The 22,500-nt window shown below is 44.2% G+C and overlaps 1 protein-coding gene and 1 long non-coding RNA gene across 2 annotated transcripts in view; one reads left to right on the top strand and one right to left on the bottom strand.

Annotated features, from left to right (window-relative positions):
• The window catches only part of LOC123756339 (uncharacterized), a 1,167,846-nt gene that overhangs the window by 1,109,538 nt on the left and 35,808 nt on the right, over nucleotides 1-22,500 (top strand). Inside the window, exon 8 of the mRNA XM_069331344.1 lies at nucleotides 20,547-20,682. Within this exon, the coding sequence (XP_069187445.1) occupies nucleotides 20,547-20,682 (136 nt within the window). The remainder of the gene's footprint in view (nucleotides 1-20,546; nucleotides 20,683-22,500) is intronic.
• Nucleotides 1-22,500, bottom strand: part of LOC138368646 (uncharacterized) — a 248,760-nt gene that overhangs the window by 98,917 nt on the left and 127,343 nt on the right. The window lies entirely within an intron of this gene.

Genomic DNA, 22,500 nt, shown 5'->3' on the forward strand with positions numbered 1-22,500 from the left:
ATGGTTTCTTCCAGTTGAATTTTAAATTGAAGCAGTGTCTTAGCCATCGGTTTGAAGGCTATTCCATAGATTGTTAACCTATTACCCGATAGGTTAACAATCGCCCGCTAGTTGTCCTATATTGTGGCGCGTCCTAGAAGCTGTTGTGAACGAGGGAACTGAACCTTTTAAAAAAGTGATCTGGATTAATTTCTTCCACAAAAGTTCAGTAACTAAAAGGTGTTGTTGAAATCAGCTTTGTCGTGTCTGGTTTGTAGCGTTGATGGTTCTGGGGCTGTCAACCGTTCCTAGTGTGAGAGTTGACTTAGTTCTGGAGTGATGCTCAATAACTTTTGTTCTCCTTGACAGAATGTTTGTTTTGAATCCTAGGGTTTAGAGGTTTGCGTTTATTATAGCAGCGCTGCTTGCTGAGGCCCTCTCAGTGACTGGTGTACGGAGTAGTATGGGTAAGGGACGCTAGTCACTAGTCCAGAAGAGGATGGGGGCGCTAGGCCACACTAGCTACAGCTAGAGTGGGGAGCTAGAGATGTGGGCTAGAGATTAGTGCGAATTATCCCCCTTGTATAAACCTCGGGCGTCTACCCTCCCCCTACCCCCAGCCTACTCTACGGGGGGGGGGGAATATCCCGACCCCCCCCCCCCCCCCCGAATACTTCACCTAATTGCCATGAAGTAAGTGCCTGTGAGAGAGGGACCTGCGCCTCACCCGAGGTGGAGGAGATCGACCAGGATAGTTGGGGCAAGTCTTAATTAGTGGACTCGTGGCACCTGTCCGGACGATGACTCGTGCCACCTATCCGGACGATGACTCGTGGCACCTGTCCGGACGACGACTCGTGGCACCTGTCCGGACGACGACTCGTGGCACCTGTCCGGAAGATGACTCGTGCCACCTGTCCGGACGATGACTCGAGGCACCTGTCCGGACGATGACTCGTGGCCACCTGTCCGGACGATGACTCGTGCCACCTGTCCGGACGATGACTCGTGGCACCTGTCCGGACGATGACTCGTGGCCACCTGTCCGTACGATGACTCGAGGCACCTGTCCGGACGATGACTCGAGGCACCTGTCCGGACGATGACTCGAGGCACCTGTCCGGACGATGACTCGTGGCACCTGTCCGGACAAGTTGGTTATACCTTCCCTTTTCCCAATTTCCCCAATTTGTGGTGAAACTGGATATATATATAGGCCTCGTAGCCTGGTGGATAGCGCGCAGGACTCGTAATTCTGTGGCGCGGGTTCGATTCCCGCACGAGGCAGAAACAAATGGGCAAAGTTTCTTTCACCCTGAATGCCCCTGTTACCTAGCAGTAAATAGGTACCTGGGAGTTAGTCAGCTGTCACGGGCTGCTTCCTGGGGGTGGAGGCCTGGTCGAGGACCGGGCCGCGGGGACACTAAAGCCCCGAAATCATCTCAAGATAACCTCAAGATATCTTCCCTTTGGTCTCGTGTGGGGAAGTTGTTTCTATCATCTTGAGGTTATCTTAAGATGACTGCGGGGCTTAGCGTCCCCGCGGCCCGGTCGTCGACCAGTCCTTTTTGTTACACACCCCCAGGAAGCAGCCCGTAGCAGCTTTCTAACTCCCAAGTATCTATTTACTGCTAGGTGAACAGATGCATCAGGGTGAAAGAAACTCTGCCCATTTGTTTCCGCCTCCAATGGGGATCGAACTCTGAACCTTAGGACTACGAATCCAGAGGGCTGTCCACTCAGCCGACCGGCCCCTTATCATGATCAGATTCTGTTAAAGTTACTGGTTTATTCTGATTTTCCGTCAGAGAACCACATAGTGACCTGCTAATTTGGTGCAAATATTTCTGGAAAGCTAATATATATTTTTTTTGTTTCTGTATTGTTCACCTTTTCTGGACCTTTCAAGTTGATTGTTCAATAAACCCCTGAACTATATGTTTAACATTTCTCTAACCCTGTCCATGGAGGACAGAAGAAAATGTATGTATGCTGGTTAGCATTGTAAATGTGTGGCCACGTCTGTGGTAGAAAATAAAAAAAAACATGTATCCTAAAAAAATTACCCCATATTTAGTGGATTATATAAAAGTATATGTAAAACGTGACCGAGGTGAAAAAATGGGATTTATTCATCTCAAATCACGTTTAATTATGTTAAAGAAGCATTGATTATGATTTATACCAACTTATTTGTAAAGTTTAAGTCAGTCGTATTTGTCAAAACATGAACATTATTCAATAGTCTTTTTTTTTTAATTTGCTGTTCACATTTAATTTGTACTTCATTGACATGCTAACTAGAGCACCAAGCAAATTGTTTTGTGTCAATAAATTATGTATATTTTTAATGAACAAATGACTTAAAAATAATAGATTGGTAATAGCTGCAATATTTAAATGAAATTATCAATCTTGTTTCACCCGTAAATATGACGCGTTCATCTACCATCTCGTCCATCAGTGGGAATGTAATGGAATTATCAGGGGAAGCGCCAAGCCATTACGACTACATAGCACAGGGAAGGGGTCAGGATAAGGATTTGGGATGGGATGAGGGGAAGGAATGGTGCCCAACCACTTGGACGACCTCAGTGGGATTATTAAACTAGACCTGAACTCATGTATAGCCACACTGAACCTGTATACACATATCAATCTTGTTCCATTCTAGTTAGACTTGTCTTACACACACACACACACACACACACACACACACACACACACACACACACACACACACACACACACACACACACACACACACACACATTCAAAGGTTTGCCACCAGACTAGTACCCGAGCTGAGAGGTATGAGCTACGAGGAGAGACTACGGGAATTAAACCTCACTTCGCTGGAAGACAGAAGAGTTAGGGGGGACATGATCACCACATTCAAGATTCTGAAGGGAATTGATAGGGTAGATAAAGACAGTCTATTTAACACAAGGGGAACACGCACAAGGGGACACAGGTGGAAACTGAGTGCCCAAATGAGCCACAGAGATATTAGAAAGAACTTTTTTAGTGTCAGAGTGGTTGACAAATGGAATGCATTAGGAAGTGATGTGGTGGAGGCTGACTCCATACACAGTTTCAAGTGTAGATATGACAGAGCCCGATAGGCTCATGAATCTGTACACCTGTTGATTGACGGTTGAGAGGCGGGACCAAAGAGCCAGAGCTCAACCCCCGCAAACACAACTAGGTGAGTACAACTAGGTGAGTACACACACACACACACACACACACACACTAATCCAGGGGATTAAAAGTGAGGTATTTCAGCAAATACAGGATGCGGTAGAGAGGCAGAAACAAGAACTTATGCTCTATGTTCAGGAAGAGATTAGGAAGGGAAGAGAGGACTGGGAGAGGGAATGTGCTCGTATCACAAACGAATTAAGAAGGTTTAGCAGCATGGCTAAGGATAGAGTGGGATTAGTGGGAGATGGGTTAGTGACTGCGGTTGGGATGGGGAATCCCCAGGGGACAGGCTACCAGCATGACAATGAATTCCTGAGGAGACGGTCTATTATAATACATGGATTATTCGAATCTAGGGCACCAACAAGACAAGAGAGAATAGAAACAGAAAAATACGAATTGCACGAGATATTGAGGTGTATTGGAGCAGAGATGGCAGAACGCGAGGTGGATATCAATCGACGGGTTGGACCTTACAATTGTACCAAGAAGAGACCTGTTCTGGTGCAATTCTCCAATGAGGAGGCAGTGGAGTACATAATGAGGAGCAAGCATTTACTCAGAGGAAGTGAAACCCATTACAATGTGTTTATAGAGAGGTTTATGACGAAGGATGAGCAAACAGCCCACAAAAATAGATGGCAACAACGACAACGTACTAGCCTCCCAGGTAATCTCACCTCCCAGGTCACATCCCAGGTCACCTCCCAGGTCACCTCCCAGGTCACCTCCCAGGTCACCTCCCAGGTCGCATCCTCCCCAACTCAGCCCTCTTATACATCCCCCCTGCCTCAGCCTCCCAAAACCCCCCTGTCCCTTCCACATTTGCACCTCCACAACGATTCCCCTGCCCCTGCTACATCACACTTGTCAGCGACCCCAGTGGGTCAAGCCATGCCCTCCCCAAACCCACCTTCCCATCCCCCCTCCCCAAATACCCCTTCCCACTCCCCTGCCCCTTCTACCCCATTGACTTCAATTCCATCTACTCCATCCCAGCTTCCACTGCACCCCTCTTCCACTCACCCCCAAACCCCACCCAACCCTCACCCCTCCTATGCACCTCCAGCCCACATTTAACCCCCTCACCTTGTGACCCCCTAACACCTTCCCCCATCTCCCTCTTCCCCTCTTCTACCCCAAAACCCCCACCTACCCCCGATTCCCCCCTATCTAATATACCCTCTCTTCCACTCCCAGCACCCATGCTCCATTCTCATCTCACCTCAGTATCCCTCTTCCCCCCAACCTCTCAACCTCTATCTGACTCTCAGTCTCACTCTATTTCTCAACCCCCCTATGCTATTCAGACCCCTAACTTTCAGACCCATTATGCCCTTCCTACCCCCCTAGATGCCCAGACCCCATTTGCCTACCAGGCACTCCCAGGCACCCCCCTAGCACCCCCCCACTCGCCCCCACAGCCCCCACTTGCCCCCCAGACACCCCCCAGTTCCCCCCAGACCCCTGGTGAAAGGGGGAACTCTGACACCCGAGTTTCCAGGAAGAGTCTCAAGGTTTGGTACACCAATGCTGATGGGGTAGCCAATAAAGCAGAAGAGATAAAAGAAAGAGTTAGTGAGGCAGACCCAGACATAGTGGCAATAGTGGAAACTAAAATAAATGGCATGATCTCGGATGCAATCTTTCCAGAGGGGTACCAGGTGATAAGAAAAGAAAGGACACAGAGACAGGGAGGTGGAGTGGCACTACTAATAAAGCGGAAATGGAAGTTTGATGAGCTGGAAAATCCGGGTACCAATGAAAGCACAAGCTTCATACATGGAACCCTGACAGTGGATGGGAAGAAGATTGTAATCTTGATACTCTACAATCCCCCACCAAACAGTAGAAGGCCCAGGCAGGAGTACGAGGACAGCAACAAGACATGTATGGATGAACTACAGAGGGCAGCAACTTTAGCGCATAGAATGAGAGCGAAGCTGCTGGTCATGGGGGACCTAAATCACGGAGAGATAGATTGGGAAACGAGGAATCCCCATGGCGGGGAGGAGACCTGGGGAGCGAAGCTGGTAGACGTTATTGACAGGAATTTCCTAACACAGCATGTGAAAGAAGATACTAGGGAAAGAGGAGGGGATACGCCCAGCCTATTAGATCTCATTATCACTCAGAATGTAGAAGACATCGAGCAGTTGGAACATGAAATACCACTAGGAGCTAGTGACCATTGTGTCCTAGCCTTTGACTACATGATGGAGCTTAAAATTGTGACCAAAGGACAAGAGGTCCGGGAAAGGAGACTTGATTACAGAAAAGGGGACTACAGAGGGATAAGGGACTACCTGGGAGAAGTGCAGTGGGAGGAAGAACTTAGAGGAAAAACAGTGCAAGGTATGATGACCCAAGTCATATTGAAATGCAAGGAGGCTGAAGATAGATTTATTCCAACAATAAAGAAAAAAAGCAGGAGGGAACATAATAACCCATGGTTTAATAGACAGTGTCAGGAAGCAAAGGTGAGAAGCAGGAGGGAGTGGAGGAAGTACAGAAGACAAAGGACAGAGGACAACAGGATTAGATGTAACAGAGCTAGGAATGATTACATTAACATAAGACGAGTGTCGGAAAGAAATTATGAGAACGATATTGCAGTCAAAGCGAAAAAGCAACCAAAATTACTACATAGCCATATAAGAAGGAAGATGTCGGTAAATGACCAAGTGACAAGACTGAGGAAAACAGAAGGGGCATATACAGAAAGCGACAAGGAAATCTGCGAGGTACTGAATGCAAAATTCCATGGAGTGTTCACTACCGAGCCTGAGCAGCTCCCATTGTTAGAAGAGATTACCCAAGATGAAAGACTATCAGATATAGAGGTGACAGCAGAGGATGTAATGAAACAGTTGACAACACTGGATGCAAATAAAGCTGTTGGACCAGACAAAGTATCACCGTGGATACTTAAAGAGGCAGCGCAGGCTCTCAGCGTGCCTCTGGCAATGATCTTCAATGAGTCACTTATGTCGGGAGAATTGCCCAGTTGCTGGAAGGAGGCAAATGTCGTACCGATTTTCAAAAAGGGGGATAGGGAGGAGGCACTTAACTACAGACCCGTATCACTGACAAGCATCCCCTGCAAAATACTTGAAAGAATAATTAGGCTAAGACTTGTTGAGCACCTGGAGAGCATTGGGTTTGTAAACAAGCACCAACATGGGTTCTGGACAGGGAAATCATGCCTAACAAACCTTTTAGAATTCTATGATAAAGTAACAAGGATAAGGCAGGACAGAGAAGGCTGGGCAGACTGCATATTTCTTGACTGCCAAAAGGCCTTTGATACGGTACCGCACATGAGACTGCTATACAAACTTGAGAGGCAGGCAGGAGTAAGCGGAAAGGCCCTAGTATGGGTGAAGAACTACCTAACAGGAAGGAGCCAGAGGGTAATGGTAAGGGGCGAAAAGTCGGACTGGCGAACAGTAACAAGTGGAGTACCTCAAGGATCGGTGCTGGGACCAATCCTCTTTCTAATTTACGTAAATGATATGTTTACAGGAGTGGAATCATACATGTCAATGTTTGCAGATGACGCAAAATTAATGAGAAGAGTTGTGACAGACGAGGATTGTAGGATCCTCCAAGAGGACTTACACAGGCTGCAGAGATGGTCAGAGAAATGGCTACTGGAGTTTAACACCAGTAAATGTAAAGTTATGGAAATGGGATCAGGTGACAGGAGACCAAAGGGACAGTACACAATGAAGGGGAACAGCCTACCTGTAACGATTCGAGAAAGAGACCTGGGAGTGGATGTGACACCCAATCTAACTCCTGAGGCACATATAAATAGGATAACGACAGCAGCGTACTCTACACTGGCGAAAATTAGAACTTCATTCAGAAACCTAAATGAGGAAGCTTTTAGGGCGCTTTACACTGCCTACGTGAGACCCGTCTTAGAGTATGCCGCGCCATCATGGAGCCCCCACCTGAAGAAACACATAAAGAAACTGGAGAAGGTTCAGAGGTTTGCGACGAGGCTTGTCCCAGAGCTACGAGGGATGGGATATGAAGAGCGGCTGAAGGAACTGAACCTTACGACACTAGAGAAAAGAAGGGAGAGAGGAGATATGATAGGGACATATAAAATACTCAGGGGAATTGACAAAGTGGAAATAGATCAAATGTTCACACGTAATAATAACAGAACGAGGGGACATGGGTGGAAACTGGAAACTCAGATGAGTCACAGAGATGTTAGGAAGTTTTCTTTTAGCGTGAGAGTAGTAGAAAAATGGAATGCACTTGGGGAACAGGTTGTGGAAGCAAATACTATTCATACTTTTAAAACTAGGTATGATAGGGAAATGGGACAGGAGTCATTGCTGTAAACAACCGATAGCTAGAAAGGCGGGATCCAAGAGTCAATGCTCGATCCTGCAAGCACATATAGGTGAGTACATATAGGTGAGTACACACACACACACACACACACACACACACACACACACACACACACACACACACACAATCACTCATTCTTGGCATATGCCAATCATGGTTTTCTATCATTCCAGCCACTGCCTTGTCCCAAACATTTATCGTGATAGTCATTGTCTTGTCTTAAATCGTCCATCTGAATTTTGTCTGAAACCATCCACCATCTTGCCGTAAACTTTCCATCATTTCGTCTCAAGACATCCAGCATTTTGCCTGAAGCTAACCGGCGTCTTGTCTGAAACTAGTCATTGTACTGCCTCAAAATCCGCCATCGTGTTGTCCTAAATTTCCATTAGTGAAGTGCTGGCAGCCGTCTTGAAAGGATGTAGTAGTTGGAGCTCCTATTTAGTGCTAAAAGTGGAGTGTGGTGCAGTGCCAAATGGAGATGTGCCTGTGGCTCTTAAAGGCAGAGGTTGCTCTATTATGAAAGAAGACGAGTTGCCTTAGCGTGTAGCGCCGGAAGTGGACAACTTTAACTTGACCCCCAAGAATGCTTGCGAGTAGAAAATCGTCAGAAATAAATACCAGAAATTTACTGTAAGCAAATCTGTCGTTCATGCTGTTGGGATTTCAATTGCTTCGTAGTTGGAATGAATGATGCGAGGCGTAACCTCAGCCTCCAGGTATGGAAACGACAGAAAGTAAGGTTAATGAGTGTGTTTGTGTTGTGTGTTTGCCTAGAGATAGGCAGTTTTTTTTTTTTATTATTTTCTACCACAGACGTGGCCACACATTTACAATGCTAACCAGCATATATACATTTTCTTCTGTCCTCCATGGACAGGGTTAGAGAAATGTTAAACATATAGTTCAAGGGTTTATTGAACACTCAACCACAGAAGGTGATTCGGTGCTTTTAAAACGCTAAGCTAACCTACATACGTAAATACATAGATTCACAGATTTACGTATGCCCTACATAAAGTGTTTGATGTGTCTTTTACATAGTGTCATTAATGTACATTCACAAAGGTGAAATGTAATTCTGATCAGCTTCCATATATACTTTATACCCATACATATACATACACACACACATACATATATATACACACACATGCATTCACATACATCTGTCTCATTTACTCTGACAGGGTGAGATAGCTGATAAAGAAACTAGTGTGCAATTAAGCACTTAATCACTGAAGGTGATGAAGGTGCTTTTACAAGCTCAGGTTATATAGTTACGTCATATATATACATTGTATAAATGATATATTACATGGTCAATCTTGGATACAAGTCCAATATATCATCAAGTGTTCCAGTACTCATATAGTAATTACAGAGCTCAGCATACCTTAGCCCAGGAGGGCGAAAGTCAGTCAGTATGGGACAGTCTACAATATAATGTTCAAGAGAGTGCATGTTTTCTCTTTCACAAAGTTGACACATTGTGTACTCGACATTTGGGTTTTGAGAAAGCTGCCAGATACGTCTATATCCCAGGCGTATTCTGGCCACTATAACATCACATTGCCGGGTTCTTGTTCTATTAGTCCCATATGTGAATGTCTCCTCACGATATCCATCATAATATTTAATGCTACAACTTTCAGGTCTTTGTGAATTTGTTAGGTCGGTGAGATTTTCATTAGATATTTGTTTAAGTATTCTCTTTGTCACTGCTAATGAAATACCCATATCAATTTCTACGACTGGTTTTCTGCAGGGAGTCTTAACAAGCATATCAACAGTGTCATGCCTTGAGATGCCAACATGTGATGGTATCCATAGGAATTTAATCTCAAATCTATTTTCTTTAGCAGCTAAAACATTCATTCGAATATCACTGACTATTTTCTGGCTGCCAGCAGGAATCAGGATAAGAATAAATTGCTAATAATGTGTTGTATTATATCTGCTAATGGGAAAAAACAGTTACGGTTAATTGGTATCAATTCTGGAGGAAATGAAATAAGAAAATTTAGGAGGCACTAAATACAGACGTTTTAAAGAGAGTCATTGAATCAGGGGCAAGATAGGAATCCTAAGCATATGTCGCATCCTTCCAAGAATAGGAGATGGACATAAATGGGTGTCTCGAGCAATTGAAGTCAAGAGCAAACTAGACAAATATTGCAAATGAAATGCAATATCATTCATTGATAACTGGGAACACTTCTATGGAAATGTATGCTCGGGATGCGGTTCACAAAGCTGGTACGCCTGCCAGGGTTGTTTTTGCAAATTCATTGGAATCTGTGGATGGGGGAGTTTGACTGAGTTTAAATTGTTAGATGAAAAATGTATGAGAATAGTGTTGGAGAAATGAAGCAATGAAAGCATGTATTGGCCAAAAAATACTTTGGGTAAAAATAATAGTGTGCCCCTGTTACCTAACAGTAAATAGGTACCTGGGAGTTAAACAGCTGATACGGGCTGCTTCCTGTGTGTGTGTGTGTGTGTGTGTGTGTGTGTGTGTGTGTGTGTGTGTGTGTGTGTGTGTGTGTGTGTGTGTGTGAGAAGAGAGAGAGAGAGAGAGAGAGAGAGAGAGAGAGAGAGAGAGAGAGAGAGAGAGAGAGAGAGAGAGAGAGAGAGAGAGAGAGAGAGAAAGAGAAAAAAAAAAATTTAGTAGATATGATTATGAAAAACTAGGTAGGAAGTCTCAACATTAGACAACTAACCATAAGAAAGGCGGGGTCCCGGAACCTACAGCCCGACCCTGCCAACACAAATAGTAAATTAAAAAAAAATACGGTAAATATAAATACTCCCACACCTTGATCCGTGCTGAGATTTGCTCCAGCGAACAGTTTCTGGCCGGTTTGAGAAATAGTTTCATCCACAACTCTGGCTGCTGGAGCGGCAAATGGGAAGAAGGGGAGGGAGAACACTAAGAATAAACTAGGGAAGAAGCAGGGATGGAGAAAGAGTCGTAGATTAGAGGAAGAGGTAGAAAAATATGTAACAAGGAAGGGAAAGAGGGGGAAAGGTGGCGGAGACGGAATAGGGAGGTAGGGCAAGACTCCTCTCACCTTCCAAAATTATAGAATCTAGAGCAAGCATGAGTGTAAACAAGATTTAATTTTGTATACTTTGAAAGTTTACCTTATCTTGAGATGATTTCGGGTCTTAACGTCCCCGCGGCCCGGTTCTCGTCCAGGCCTCCGTGTTGATTGTAAAAAAAATATTAATTCAAAATATGAATTGTAAAAACAATTACACTTCCTTTCCTGTTGTAATTGTACATGTCAAAAAAAAAGTGAAACGCATATCCTAGGCTTGAATAAACATGTCTAAGCCTAACACATGCAATTTTAGGCTCAATTTAGTACAAATCTATACTATACTAGGCCAAGGAAGTTAGACCTGTTGCCTGTTTTTTTTATAGTGTTCAGCTTGGAAACAAAGACAACATCAACTAACAATTGATGGTAGTGACCTGAAAGTAGGAGAGACGAGTGGGCCCAGCAGTGTGTCAGGAGAGGATTTGAACGTTGTTCCATTTTTATGCAGATGGATGGACTTGTTCCATCACGAGCTGGCAATCAAATTATGAATAACTTAATTTTTAATTAAAAAGGTAAAAATAAAAATCCATTTGGTGAAAAAAATTGAAAATTCATTATCAGTTGAAGAGCGAAGCTGCTAATTTGTCGCCAGATATATTTTTCGACAAGTAATTTAGTTTCGTATATAATGACTTTCTGAAATTACCGGTTATAATGAAGAGAAGAGAACCATATAATGAAGGCTTAATGTATCCCTTTTGGTTATCAACATATTTATGAGGACTCGGAAAGTAATCAGTTGTTTTCAGAATAGTTAATATATATAATTCCTTACAAACTCTCTCACCATCACTAATCCAACCACTTGGGCTGGACGGTAGAGCGACGGTCTAGCTTCATGCCGGTCGCGTTCAATTACCGACCGTCCAAGTGGTTGGGCACCATTCCTTCCCCCCGTCCCATCCCAAATCCTTATTCTGATCCCTTCCAAGTGCTATATAGTCACAATGTGCTGGCGCTTACCCATGATAATTCCCTCCCTCCCTCACCATCACTAACATATATAATCACTTTTATACATACACACTTCTCTCTCACTCTCACTCGCGTTTACACTTCCCAGGATAGGTTGAATAAATTAGTCAATTAAATTAGCATTCAAACCAACCCGAATCAAACCACACGAATCAAAATCATAGTAAATAAACTATTGTTTTCGCACAAAAAAATCGCATCACATCAAACTGATTAAAACCTAAAACACACGAAAACGTTATTCGTATCGGTATAGATAATAATTGTTAAATAACCTATACCAAACATGTTAAAAATGTCAAGGTTTCCATCAAATCGTAATTCATCAATTATTTTGGGGTCCACTTACGAAAACCTGTACATCTTCTCTCAATGGCAGCTTTGATTACATTTCTTAAACAATTTATGAGCTGAGAAATACGAAGAAGGTCCCCGGTTGTTCAACGTCCTCACAGCGACTGTAAGAAATATTGCCGGAACAACCGTGGACATCTTCAAGAGAAAACTGGACTGTTTTCTAAGAGAAGTTCCGGATCAGCCGGGCTGTGGTAGGTATGTGGGCCTGCGGGCCGCTGCAAGCAACAGCCTGGTGGACCAAACTCAAGTCGAGCCAGGCCTCGGGCCGGGCTTGAGAAGTAGAAGAACTCCCAGAACCCCATCAAGCAGGTAAGAAGTTATTTATAACAATGATAATATTTGACTAACATTTCGAAGTTGCTAAACTTAAATATAAACAAAGGTGTGATGATTAATGAGAGATGTACAGGTTTCGTAATGGATGATTAAACATTTGATGAATTCTGGTGCATAACGGAACAAATCGAACTTGCCTTCATAACATTTCATGTGTGGGATCGGTTATAGTTCGGTAGTACAATCGGGTTCGTTCACGACTCACAATCGGGAACCCCCGGGGAGACAGAAATGGTTGGGTACGTTTCCTTTCACCTAATACTTCTGTTCACCTAGCAGTAAATTTGTACCCGGAAGTTAATCAACTATTGTGGGATTGCATCCTGGAGAGAGTGGTTTTATCTAGGGGGGACCTCGATATAAGCCTAACGTGTGTGTATGTGTAATAGATAGATATATATATATATATATATATATATATATATATATATATATATATATATATATATATATATATATGTCGTACCTAGTAGCCAGAACGCACTTCTCAGCCTACTATGCAAGGCCCGATTTGCCTAATAAGCCAAGGTTTCATGAATAATTGTTTTTCGACTACCTAACCTACCTAACCTAACCTAACCTAACTTTTTCGGCCACCTAACCTAACCTAACCTAACCTATAAAGATAGGTTAGGTTAGGTTAGGTAGGATTGGTTAGGTTCTGTCATATATCTACGCTAATTTTAACTTCAATAAACAAAAATTGACCTCATACATAATGAAATGGGTAGCTTTATCTTTTCATAAAAAAAATTAGAGAAAATATATAAATTCAGGAAAACTTGGCTTATTAGCCAAATTGGGCCTTGCATTGTAGGCCGAGAAGTGCATTCTGGCTACTAGGTACGACATTATATATATATATATATATATATATATATATATATATATATATATATATATATATATATATATATATATATATATATATATATACACACACACACACATGTTGAATATAACCGAAAAGGTAATTCGATTAATAATGCATAAACAACAGGGCTCCATCAAGGAACACAATCTCTTCTCACAACCAGACCATCACCAGATAAATCTTAACAAAAAACACAGAAATCATTGATAGAAACAGTGATAGCAGGAGGCTCGACATCAGCGAGGCACTACACATCAAGAAGTCAACACCAGCAACCAACAGCCAATTAATGAACAACTATATTCTACCCACTTCAAGACCCCAAACCAACATAGAAGCAGGAAGAGGAGGTATAGGCCAATAGGCCTTATGCAGTTACTTCCATTCTTATGTTTTCATACCCAATTTATACCCATTGTTTCGTGTTCTGTTTTGTGTTTGTCACCTCACCCAAAACTTTTGTGCCTTATCACCTCACCCAAAAACGAGTACAAGTACGATGAATTTGTATGTGTAAACTAAGTCTTTGAAAATGTAATAAGAATTATGAAACGCGTTCAGGCGTCAGACCATAAATAAAAATTAATTTTGGAGAATTGATATTTCAATTATCATCGACAGTGAAGAGAAACATAAGAAAGAGAAAATTCGTGTTAAAATTATTAATCTTACCTTTTTGGTCATATTCAACAACATATCTTTAAAGAAAGACTGCTACCAAAATATATTAGTATTTATATATATATATATATATATATATATATATATATATATATATATATATATATATATATATATATATATATATATATATATCGTACCTAGTAGCCAGAACGCTCTTCTCAGCCTACTATGCAAGGCCCGATTTGCCTAATAAGCCAAGTTTTCCTGAATTAATATATTTTCTCTAATTTTTTTTATTATGAAATGATAAAGCTACCAATTTCATCATGTTTGAGATCAATTTTATTTTATTGGAGTTAAAAGTAACGTAGATATATGACCGAACCTAATCAACCCTACCTAACCTAACCTATCTTTATAGGTTAGGGTAGGTAGCCGAAAGCTAGGTTAGGTTAGGTAGGTTAGGTAGTCGAAAAAACATTAATTCATGAAAACTTGGCTTATTAGGCAAATCGGGCCTTGCATAGTAGGCTGAGAAGTGCGTTCTGGCTACTAGGTACGACATATATATGTCATACCTGTATATATACATATACATATACATATATGTATATGTATATATACACATATATGAATATATACATATACATTTTGCATTTGTGTTCCTCACGTGTGCCCCAAAGAATGAGATGATTTAATAAAATACCATGCCCTAGATTACCAACAGAGTGCCGGCGGGGGATAGGGAATTAGCCTCGGCTACCATCCTTATTTGTCCGGTCGTGTTGGTTGAGTGGTTAAGGGATCCTGTACATCAGATGCATTGCTTCTGGCAGTATGAGTTCGAGTCACTTCTGGGGTGTGAGTTTTCAGTTTACTATATATTTATTATATATATATATATATATATATATATATATATATATATATATATATATATATATATTTATTATGTGAGAAAGTTACAGGAACACACAAGCCATAGATCACAAAGAACTAATTGACCCGGCCGGTATTCAAACCCATGCCGTCCAGGATCACCCCTAAGCTTACACAGTACCGTGAAACCGCTTGACCATAACGACCGGACAAAAGATGATGGAAACCGAGGCTTCCTTAATATAGCGGTTAAGTAATTATCAAAAGAAGGCACCAAACCAGGAAGGCTATGTAGCACCATCAAATGTGTGGAATAATCAGAGGGCGCTAAATATCATCATGAATGCCAATACGAGAACAGAAACGCATAAGGCGAACGATATCAAAAGTATCCGATTCACCAAGAATACTATCGAGAGACAAGCGACCGCGAGGGGCGGTCGGAAAACAAGACACACGCTCGTCCCGGAAATCAGGACATTCAACAAGGATATGCACGACCGTAAAAGGGACAATGCAATTTGGACAATAAGGAGCAGGGCGGCGCTCCATTAAGTGACCGTTAGTTAAGCGAGTATGGCCAATACGCAACTTCGTTAGAGCCGTTTCCCATCACCGGTTACAGTGGTAGGTGGACGGCCACGAGGACACATAACTCTCAAGAGTACGCAGTTTGTTACCAGTAATGAAAGACCAATAAGCCTGCCAACGGGTAAGGATGGATGAATGGATAATTGGGTAAAAGTCAGAATAAGGCATACCTTTATAGGAGATGGGACAAGAGCGGACAGCTTCCCTGATGGCAGCATCCGCACGCTCATTTAAAGACACACCAATATGGCTGGGAATTCAGCAAAACTCAACTGACTTAAATTGACTGTGAACAAGAAATAGCCAATGCTGGATCTCGACAACTACTGGATAAACCAGATTAAAGGACCTGAGAGCCATTAGGGCACTACGAGAGTCAATAACAACTACAAAGGAAGATTGACAACGAGAAAGCAGGAGACGAAGAGCATAGAGAATAGCATAAAGCTCCGCTGTGAAGATGCTAGTCTCCGGAGGTAAGCGACCCATATAAGTGCAATCAGGAAAAACAACAGAGTAGCCAACACCGTCCGCAGACTTAGACCCATCGGTGAAGACGGAAACGGAGCAGGAGTGAGAAGAAAAGTGTTCAAGGAAAAGGCGTTTTAGAACTGTAGGGAAGGGGGAGTTAAAGGAATCAAATGATGCGGGTCAAGGATGTACAAAACTACGGGGGCAAAGAAGGAACAACACGAGTAAAAATATTAGAAATACGAACTGAAAGAGAATCCTGTAAGCGAGATAATCGGACAGAAAGAGAGAGGTGGTGAAGAGGAACAGAAACCGCAGGAGGGGTAAAAGTTAAAGCACGACAGAGGCGAGAGGAAGAATGTTGCAAGGACCGCTGCAAGATAGCGAAGACAATAGCGATCACGGCGGTCCTGTTGAGATAGGAAGCCAGTGTCAACATACCAGCTGAGGACGGGAGTCAAACGAAAGGCACCAAAACTGAGGCGCAACCAGTATGGTGCAAAGCATCAAGACGGCGAAGAGTAGGAGGAGAAGCAGACAAGAAAGCAGGGCAACCATAATCGAGCTTAGGCAGAACGAGAGAGGAATGTAAAGCGAGTAGAATGCGGCTCCCCAAGAAGTATGGGACAATACCTGAAGGAGGGTAAGGGCCTTAGAGCATTCAACACGGAGGTAAGAGATATGGGGCGACCAAGACAAACGAGTGTAAAAAATCAACCCCAAAAGCTTAGCGGAATCCATGTACACTGGGATGACCATAAAGCGACAAAGAAGGACGAAGAACGACACGGTTCCGAGTAATAGTCATAGCACAAGTCTTAGATGAAGAGAACCTGAAGCCATGATGGGTGGCCCTTGACGACACGCCATCAATCGCAAGTTGAAGCCGGCGTTGAAGGAGAGGCGAATCATCACCCTGACAGCAAAGGGTAAGATCGTCGACAAAGAAAGTGGAGAAGACACCCGTAGGAAGAGAGGAAAGAAGACCATTGAGGGCAACCAGAAAATGAGTAGTGCTCAGAACACTACCCTGGGGCACACCTTCGTATTGCCGAAAAGAGGCAGAGAGAGCGGCACCAAGCCGCACCCGAAAGGAACAACGAGAGAGGAAGCTGTGGAGAAAGAGAGGGAGATTACCATGAAGACCAAAAGAATGAAGCTGGGATAGAATATGATATCGCCAAGTGGTGTCGTAAGCTTTTTCCAGGTCAAAAAGGACGGCAACAACGGATGTCTTCGCAACAAAAGATCTTCCAAACAAAGACCCAAAAGTGATTCCATGCACCCGCCAAACCCCCTGTTTATGAATGTAAAGCGGTTTACACACGACTCACAACTGCTGACGTTCGAACATATCCGGAATAAGTGCTTCACTGACGAATTTTGTTCGAACCACAACGCTATAAATGCTTCACCCACGTACTACAAATACAAATAATCGCCAACAGAACCTAAACACCTGACCTAACCTAACCTAACCTATGCCTATTTATGCACAATATGCTAATATATTATAATATTAATTTATACTTGAGAAAATTCCCGTTTTGAATGAACAGCATGTTAAAATTTATGAACGCGTCTGTGGGGTTGACCGCTGAATGTAATGGACTTGAGTCGAGGACGGGTTGCTGTAAATGCTTCACCCACGTACTACAAATTCAAAAAATCGCCAACAGAACCTAAACACCTAACCAATGCTTAAATATGCACAGTATGCTAGTATATAACTATATTAATTTATATTTGAGAAAATACCTGTAATGAATGAACAGTATTTTATAACTGATGAATGCGTCTTTGGGGTCGAGCACTGGATAGAATGAACTTTGATCTGAGCATGGGTTGAGTTATTAGTCGTGTGCAAACCGTTTTCTATAAAAAAAACAGGGGTTTTGGCGGCTCGATTAGCAATCATTTGGTTTTTGTTGACGAGGACAAGACTATCTAATCTTTCGAGACCCATTTAAATCGATTGATCAAGATCTAATCCAAAGATTCAACTGAGTCTTAAAATAGTAATTCTTTAGCACTTATCCTTTAAGGCAAAAGAAGATTAAACTAAAGAAGAGGAATTTAGAGATGTGAGAGAAAGGGAGAGCGAGGGAGAGGAGGCACGCGGTGTGAGAGGAAGTATACACACAGGACTGGAGAGTCAAAATAAGCAGGTGCTTTCTGAACCTTTAGAGCAGTGTAATGCACAAGGTAGCAGCCTCATGAAAGGCGCCCACAATACACTCCCTCTCACTCCCACATTCCACTCACCCTTTCATGCTACCACATAACAACGAACACACTAAAAGCTCTATTTCTCCAGCCTCCGTCCCTCAGGCTATTCTCGTCCCTGCAGCGGCTGACCCCCAAGACATATTCATCAACTTTAATGTATTGTGTGTTCAAACTCTGCATTTTGTTCATATTAAATAACATTATATGTTTATAATTTGGGGTATAGTTTGTTATGTTGAGTGTTAAGGTTGGCAATTATTTGTATTTGTAGTTTGTGAGAAGCATTTGAAGATGTGATTCAGAGGACGTCAGCGAGGCACTTTTCCAGAAAAGATTAAATGTTGTGAGCTGTGTGTAAACCGGTTTTTCATTCACAAACGCTGATTCTGGCGCCAGGATTAACGAGCATTTAATCTTTGTATATGAGGACGGGTCACAGTCACAGCCCCGCTCCTGTGCCAGGTAAGTCCATTACGGGTTCACCAAAGCCCGTGCTACTTTGAACATTTTGTTCAGAGTAGCTGAATCTAAAAACCACAACAGAGGACGGGTGGCTATCCTCGCATGTTCAACATGAACTCCTCCTCCTCCTACTCGTTTAAATACTCCAACACTCATGCAGGGATTTGTTCATCAGTGTTCAATGTTCCGATATGTGGATGTAAACTCAGTTCAGTTTATACTTTTGATGCACAAGAGATAATGTAGATACATACGGGAAGACTGGAGATCTGTGACTTCTACACGACTTGTCTCATGAAACTGGTGAGCTTTGGTCTTATTGTAATCCCCCCACACACTCTCCACCCCCCCCCCACACACACACGCACACACTCTCCACCACCACCCCACACACACACACTCTCCACCACCCCCCCCCCCCACACAAACACACACACTCCACCACCCACAAAGCCTTTGACCCAGTACCTCAGAAAGGCTGTTACAAAAGTTTGAGCATCAGGCAGGAGTAAAAGGTAAGGTGCTCCAGTGGATAAGGGAGTATCTAAGCAACAGGAAACAGCGAGTAACGGTGAGGGGGGAGACATCAGAGTAGCGAGATGTCACCTAGCGGAGTCCCACAGGGCTTTGTACTTGGACCCATCCTGTTTCTAATATATGTAAATGATCTTCCAGAGGGTATAGACTCGTTCCTCTATATGTTTGCTGATGATGCAAAAATTATGAGAGAAATCAAGACAGATGAAGATAGACAGAGACTACAGGATGACCTGGACAAACTGGAGGAATGGTCTAGAAAATGTCTACTAAAGTTCAACGCAGGAAAGTGTAAAGTAATGAAATTAGGTGAAGGAAGCAGAAGCCTGAACACAAGGTACCATCTGGGAGGTGAAATCCTGCAAGAGTCAAATAGAGAGATCTGGGGGTTTATATCACACCAATCTGTCCCCAGACGCCCATATCAAAAGGATATCATCAGCGGCATATTCTAGGTTGGCCAACATAAGAACTGCCTTTAGAAACTTGTGTAAGGAATCGTTCAGGACCCTGTATACCACTTATGTCAGATCAATCCTGGAATATGCAGCTCCAGCCTGGAGTCCATACCTAGTTAAACACAAGACAAAGTTAGAGAAGATTCCGCGGTATGCCACCAGGCTCGTCCCGAAACTGAGAGGTATGAGCTATGAGGAAAGGCTGAATGAGCTGAACCTCACGAAAACAGTCCATGGAAAACAGTCACGTCCATGGAAAACAGAAGAGTAAGGGGAGACATGATAACCACCTACAAAATTCTCAGGGAAATTGCCAGGATGGACGAAGACAAACTCTTCAGCACGAACAAGGGGACACAGGTAGAAACTTTGTATCCAAATGAGCCACAGAGACATTAGAAAGAATTTTTTCAGTGTCAGAGTAGTTAACAAATGGAATGCACTAGAAAGTGATGTGGTGGAGGCTGACTCCATACACAGTTTCAAATGTAGATATGATAAGAGCCCAGTAGGCTCAGGAATCTGTCCACCTAGTTGATTGACAGTCGAGAAGCGGACCAAATAAACAAAGCTCAACCCCCGTAAGTACAAATAGGTGAATACACCACCATCCCCACACTCCCCCCCCTCCCCCACACACACACACACTCCCCACCACCACCCACACACACACACTCTCCCCACCACCACCCACACACACACACACACTCCCCACCACCACCCCCACACACACTCCCCACCACCACCCACACACACACTCCCCACCACCACCCACACACACACTCCCCACCACCACCCACACACACACACTCCCCACCACCACCCACACACACACACTCCCCACCACCACCCCCACACACACTCCCCACCACCACCCACACACACACTCCCCACCACCACCCCCACACACACTCCCCACCACCACCCACACACACACTCCCCACCACCACCCCCACACACACTCCCCACCACCACCCACACACACACTCCCCACCACCACCCACACACACACACACACTCCCCCCCCCCCACCCACACTCTCCCCACCACCACCCACAACTAACAACTTCCTCACACCAACAGAATATCCGTCATCTTCCGCGTGCGCTCAGCCAAGGCGGTGAAGATCACGGACCTGGACCTGATGAAGCGACTGGGTGTTATCGTGGGCGTGTTCACCGTCTTCCTGGCTATCCGCACCGTCGTCGCCCCTCCGCACGTGAGTATAACCTTCCCTTCCCGCACCGTCGTCGCTCCTCCGCACGTGAGTATAACCTTCCCTTCCCGCACCGTCGTCGCCCCTCCGCACGTGAGTATAACCTTCCCTTCCCGCACCGTCGTCGCCCCTCCGCACGTGAGTATAACCTTCCCTTCCCGCACCGTCGTCGCCCCTCCGCACGTGAGTATAACCTTCCCTTCCCGCACCGTCGTCGCCCCTCCGCACGTGAGTATAACCTTCCCTTCCCGCACCATCTATTACTCGTACAGCTGTACTGGCATCACCTCTTACTCGTACAGCTGTACTGGTACCATCTCTTACTCGTACAGCTGTACTGGCACCATCTCTTACTCGTACAGCTGTACTGGCATCACCTCTTACTCGTACAGCTGTACTGGCACCATCTCTTACTCGTACAGCTGTACTGGCACCATCTCTTACTCGTACAGCTGTACTGGCATCACCTCTTACTCGTACAGCTGTACTGGCATCACCTCTTACTCGTACAGCTGTACTGGCATCACCTCTTACTCGCACAGCTGTACTGGCATCACCTCTTACTCGTACAGCTGTACTGGCACCATCTCTTACTCGTACAGCTGTACTGGCATCACTTCTTACTCGTACAGCTGTACTGGCACCATCTCTTACTCGTACAGCTGTACTGGCATCACCTCTTACTCGTACAGCTGTACTGGCACCATCTCTTACTCGTACAGCTGTACTGGCATCACCTCTTACTCGTACAGCTGTACTGGCACCATCTCTTACTCGTACAGCTGTACTGGCATCACCTCTTACTCGTACAGCTGTACTGGCACCATCTCTTACTCGTACAGCTGTACTGGCACCATCTCTTACTCGTACAGCTGTACTGGCATCACCTCTTACTCGTACAGCTGTACTGGCACCATCTCTTACTCGTACAGCTGTACTGGCACCATCTCTTACTCGTACAGCTGTACTGGCATCACCTCTTACTCGTACAGCTGTACTGGCACCATCTCTTACTCGGACAGCTGTACTGGCATCACCTCTTACTCGTACAGCTGTACTGGCACCATCTCTTACTCGTACAGCTGTACTGGCATCATCTCTTACTCGTACAGCTGTACTGGCATCACCTCTTACTCGCACAGCTGTACTGGCATCACCTCTTACTCGTACAGCTGTACTGGCACCATCTCTTACTCGTACAGCTGTACTGGCATCACCTCTTACTCGTACAGCTGTACTGGCACCATCTCTTACTCGTACAGCTGTACTGGCATCACCTCTTACTCGTACAGCTGTACTGACACCATCTCTTACTCGTACAGCTGTACTGGCATCACCTCTTACTCGTACAGCTGTACTGGCACCATCTCTTACTCGTACAGCTGTACTGGCATCACCTCTTACTCGTACAGCTGTACTGGCACCATCTCTTACTCGTACAGCTGTACTGGCATCACCTCTTACTCGTACAACTGTACTGGCACCATCTCTTACTCGTACAGCTGTGCTGGCATCACCTCTTACTCGTACAGCTGTACTGGCACCATCTCTTACTCGTACAGCTGTACTGGCATCACCTCTTACTCGTACAGCTGTACTGGCACCATCTCTTACTCGTACAGCTGTACTGGCATCACCTCTTACTCGTACAGCTGTGCTGGCATCACCTCTTACTCGTACAGCTGTACTGGCATCACCTCTTACTCGTACAGCTGTACTGGCATCACCTCTTACTCGTACAGCTGTACTGGCACCACCTCTTACTCGTACAGCTGTACTGGCACCACCTCTTACTCGTACAGCTGTACTGGCATCACCTCT

Source organism: Procambarus clarkii, chromosome 25, assembly GCF_040958095.1.
Source record: "Procambarus clarkii isolate CNS0578487 chromosome 25, FALCON_Pclarkii_2.0, whole genome shotgun sequence".
NCBI lineage: Eukaryota > Metazoa > Arthropoda > Malacostraca > Decapoda > Cambaridae > Procambarus > Procambarus clarkii.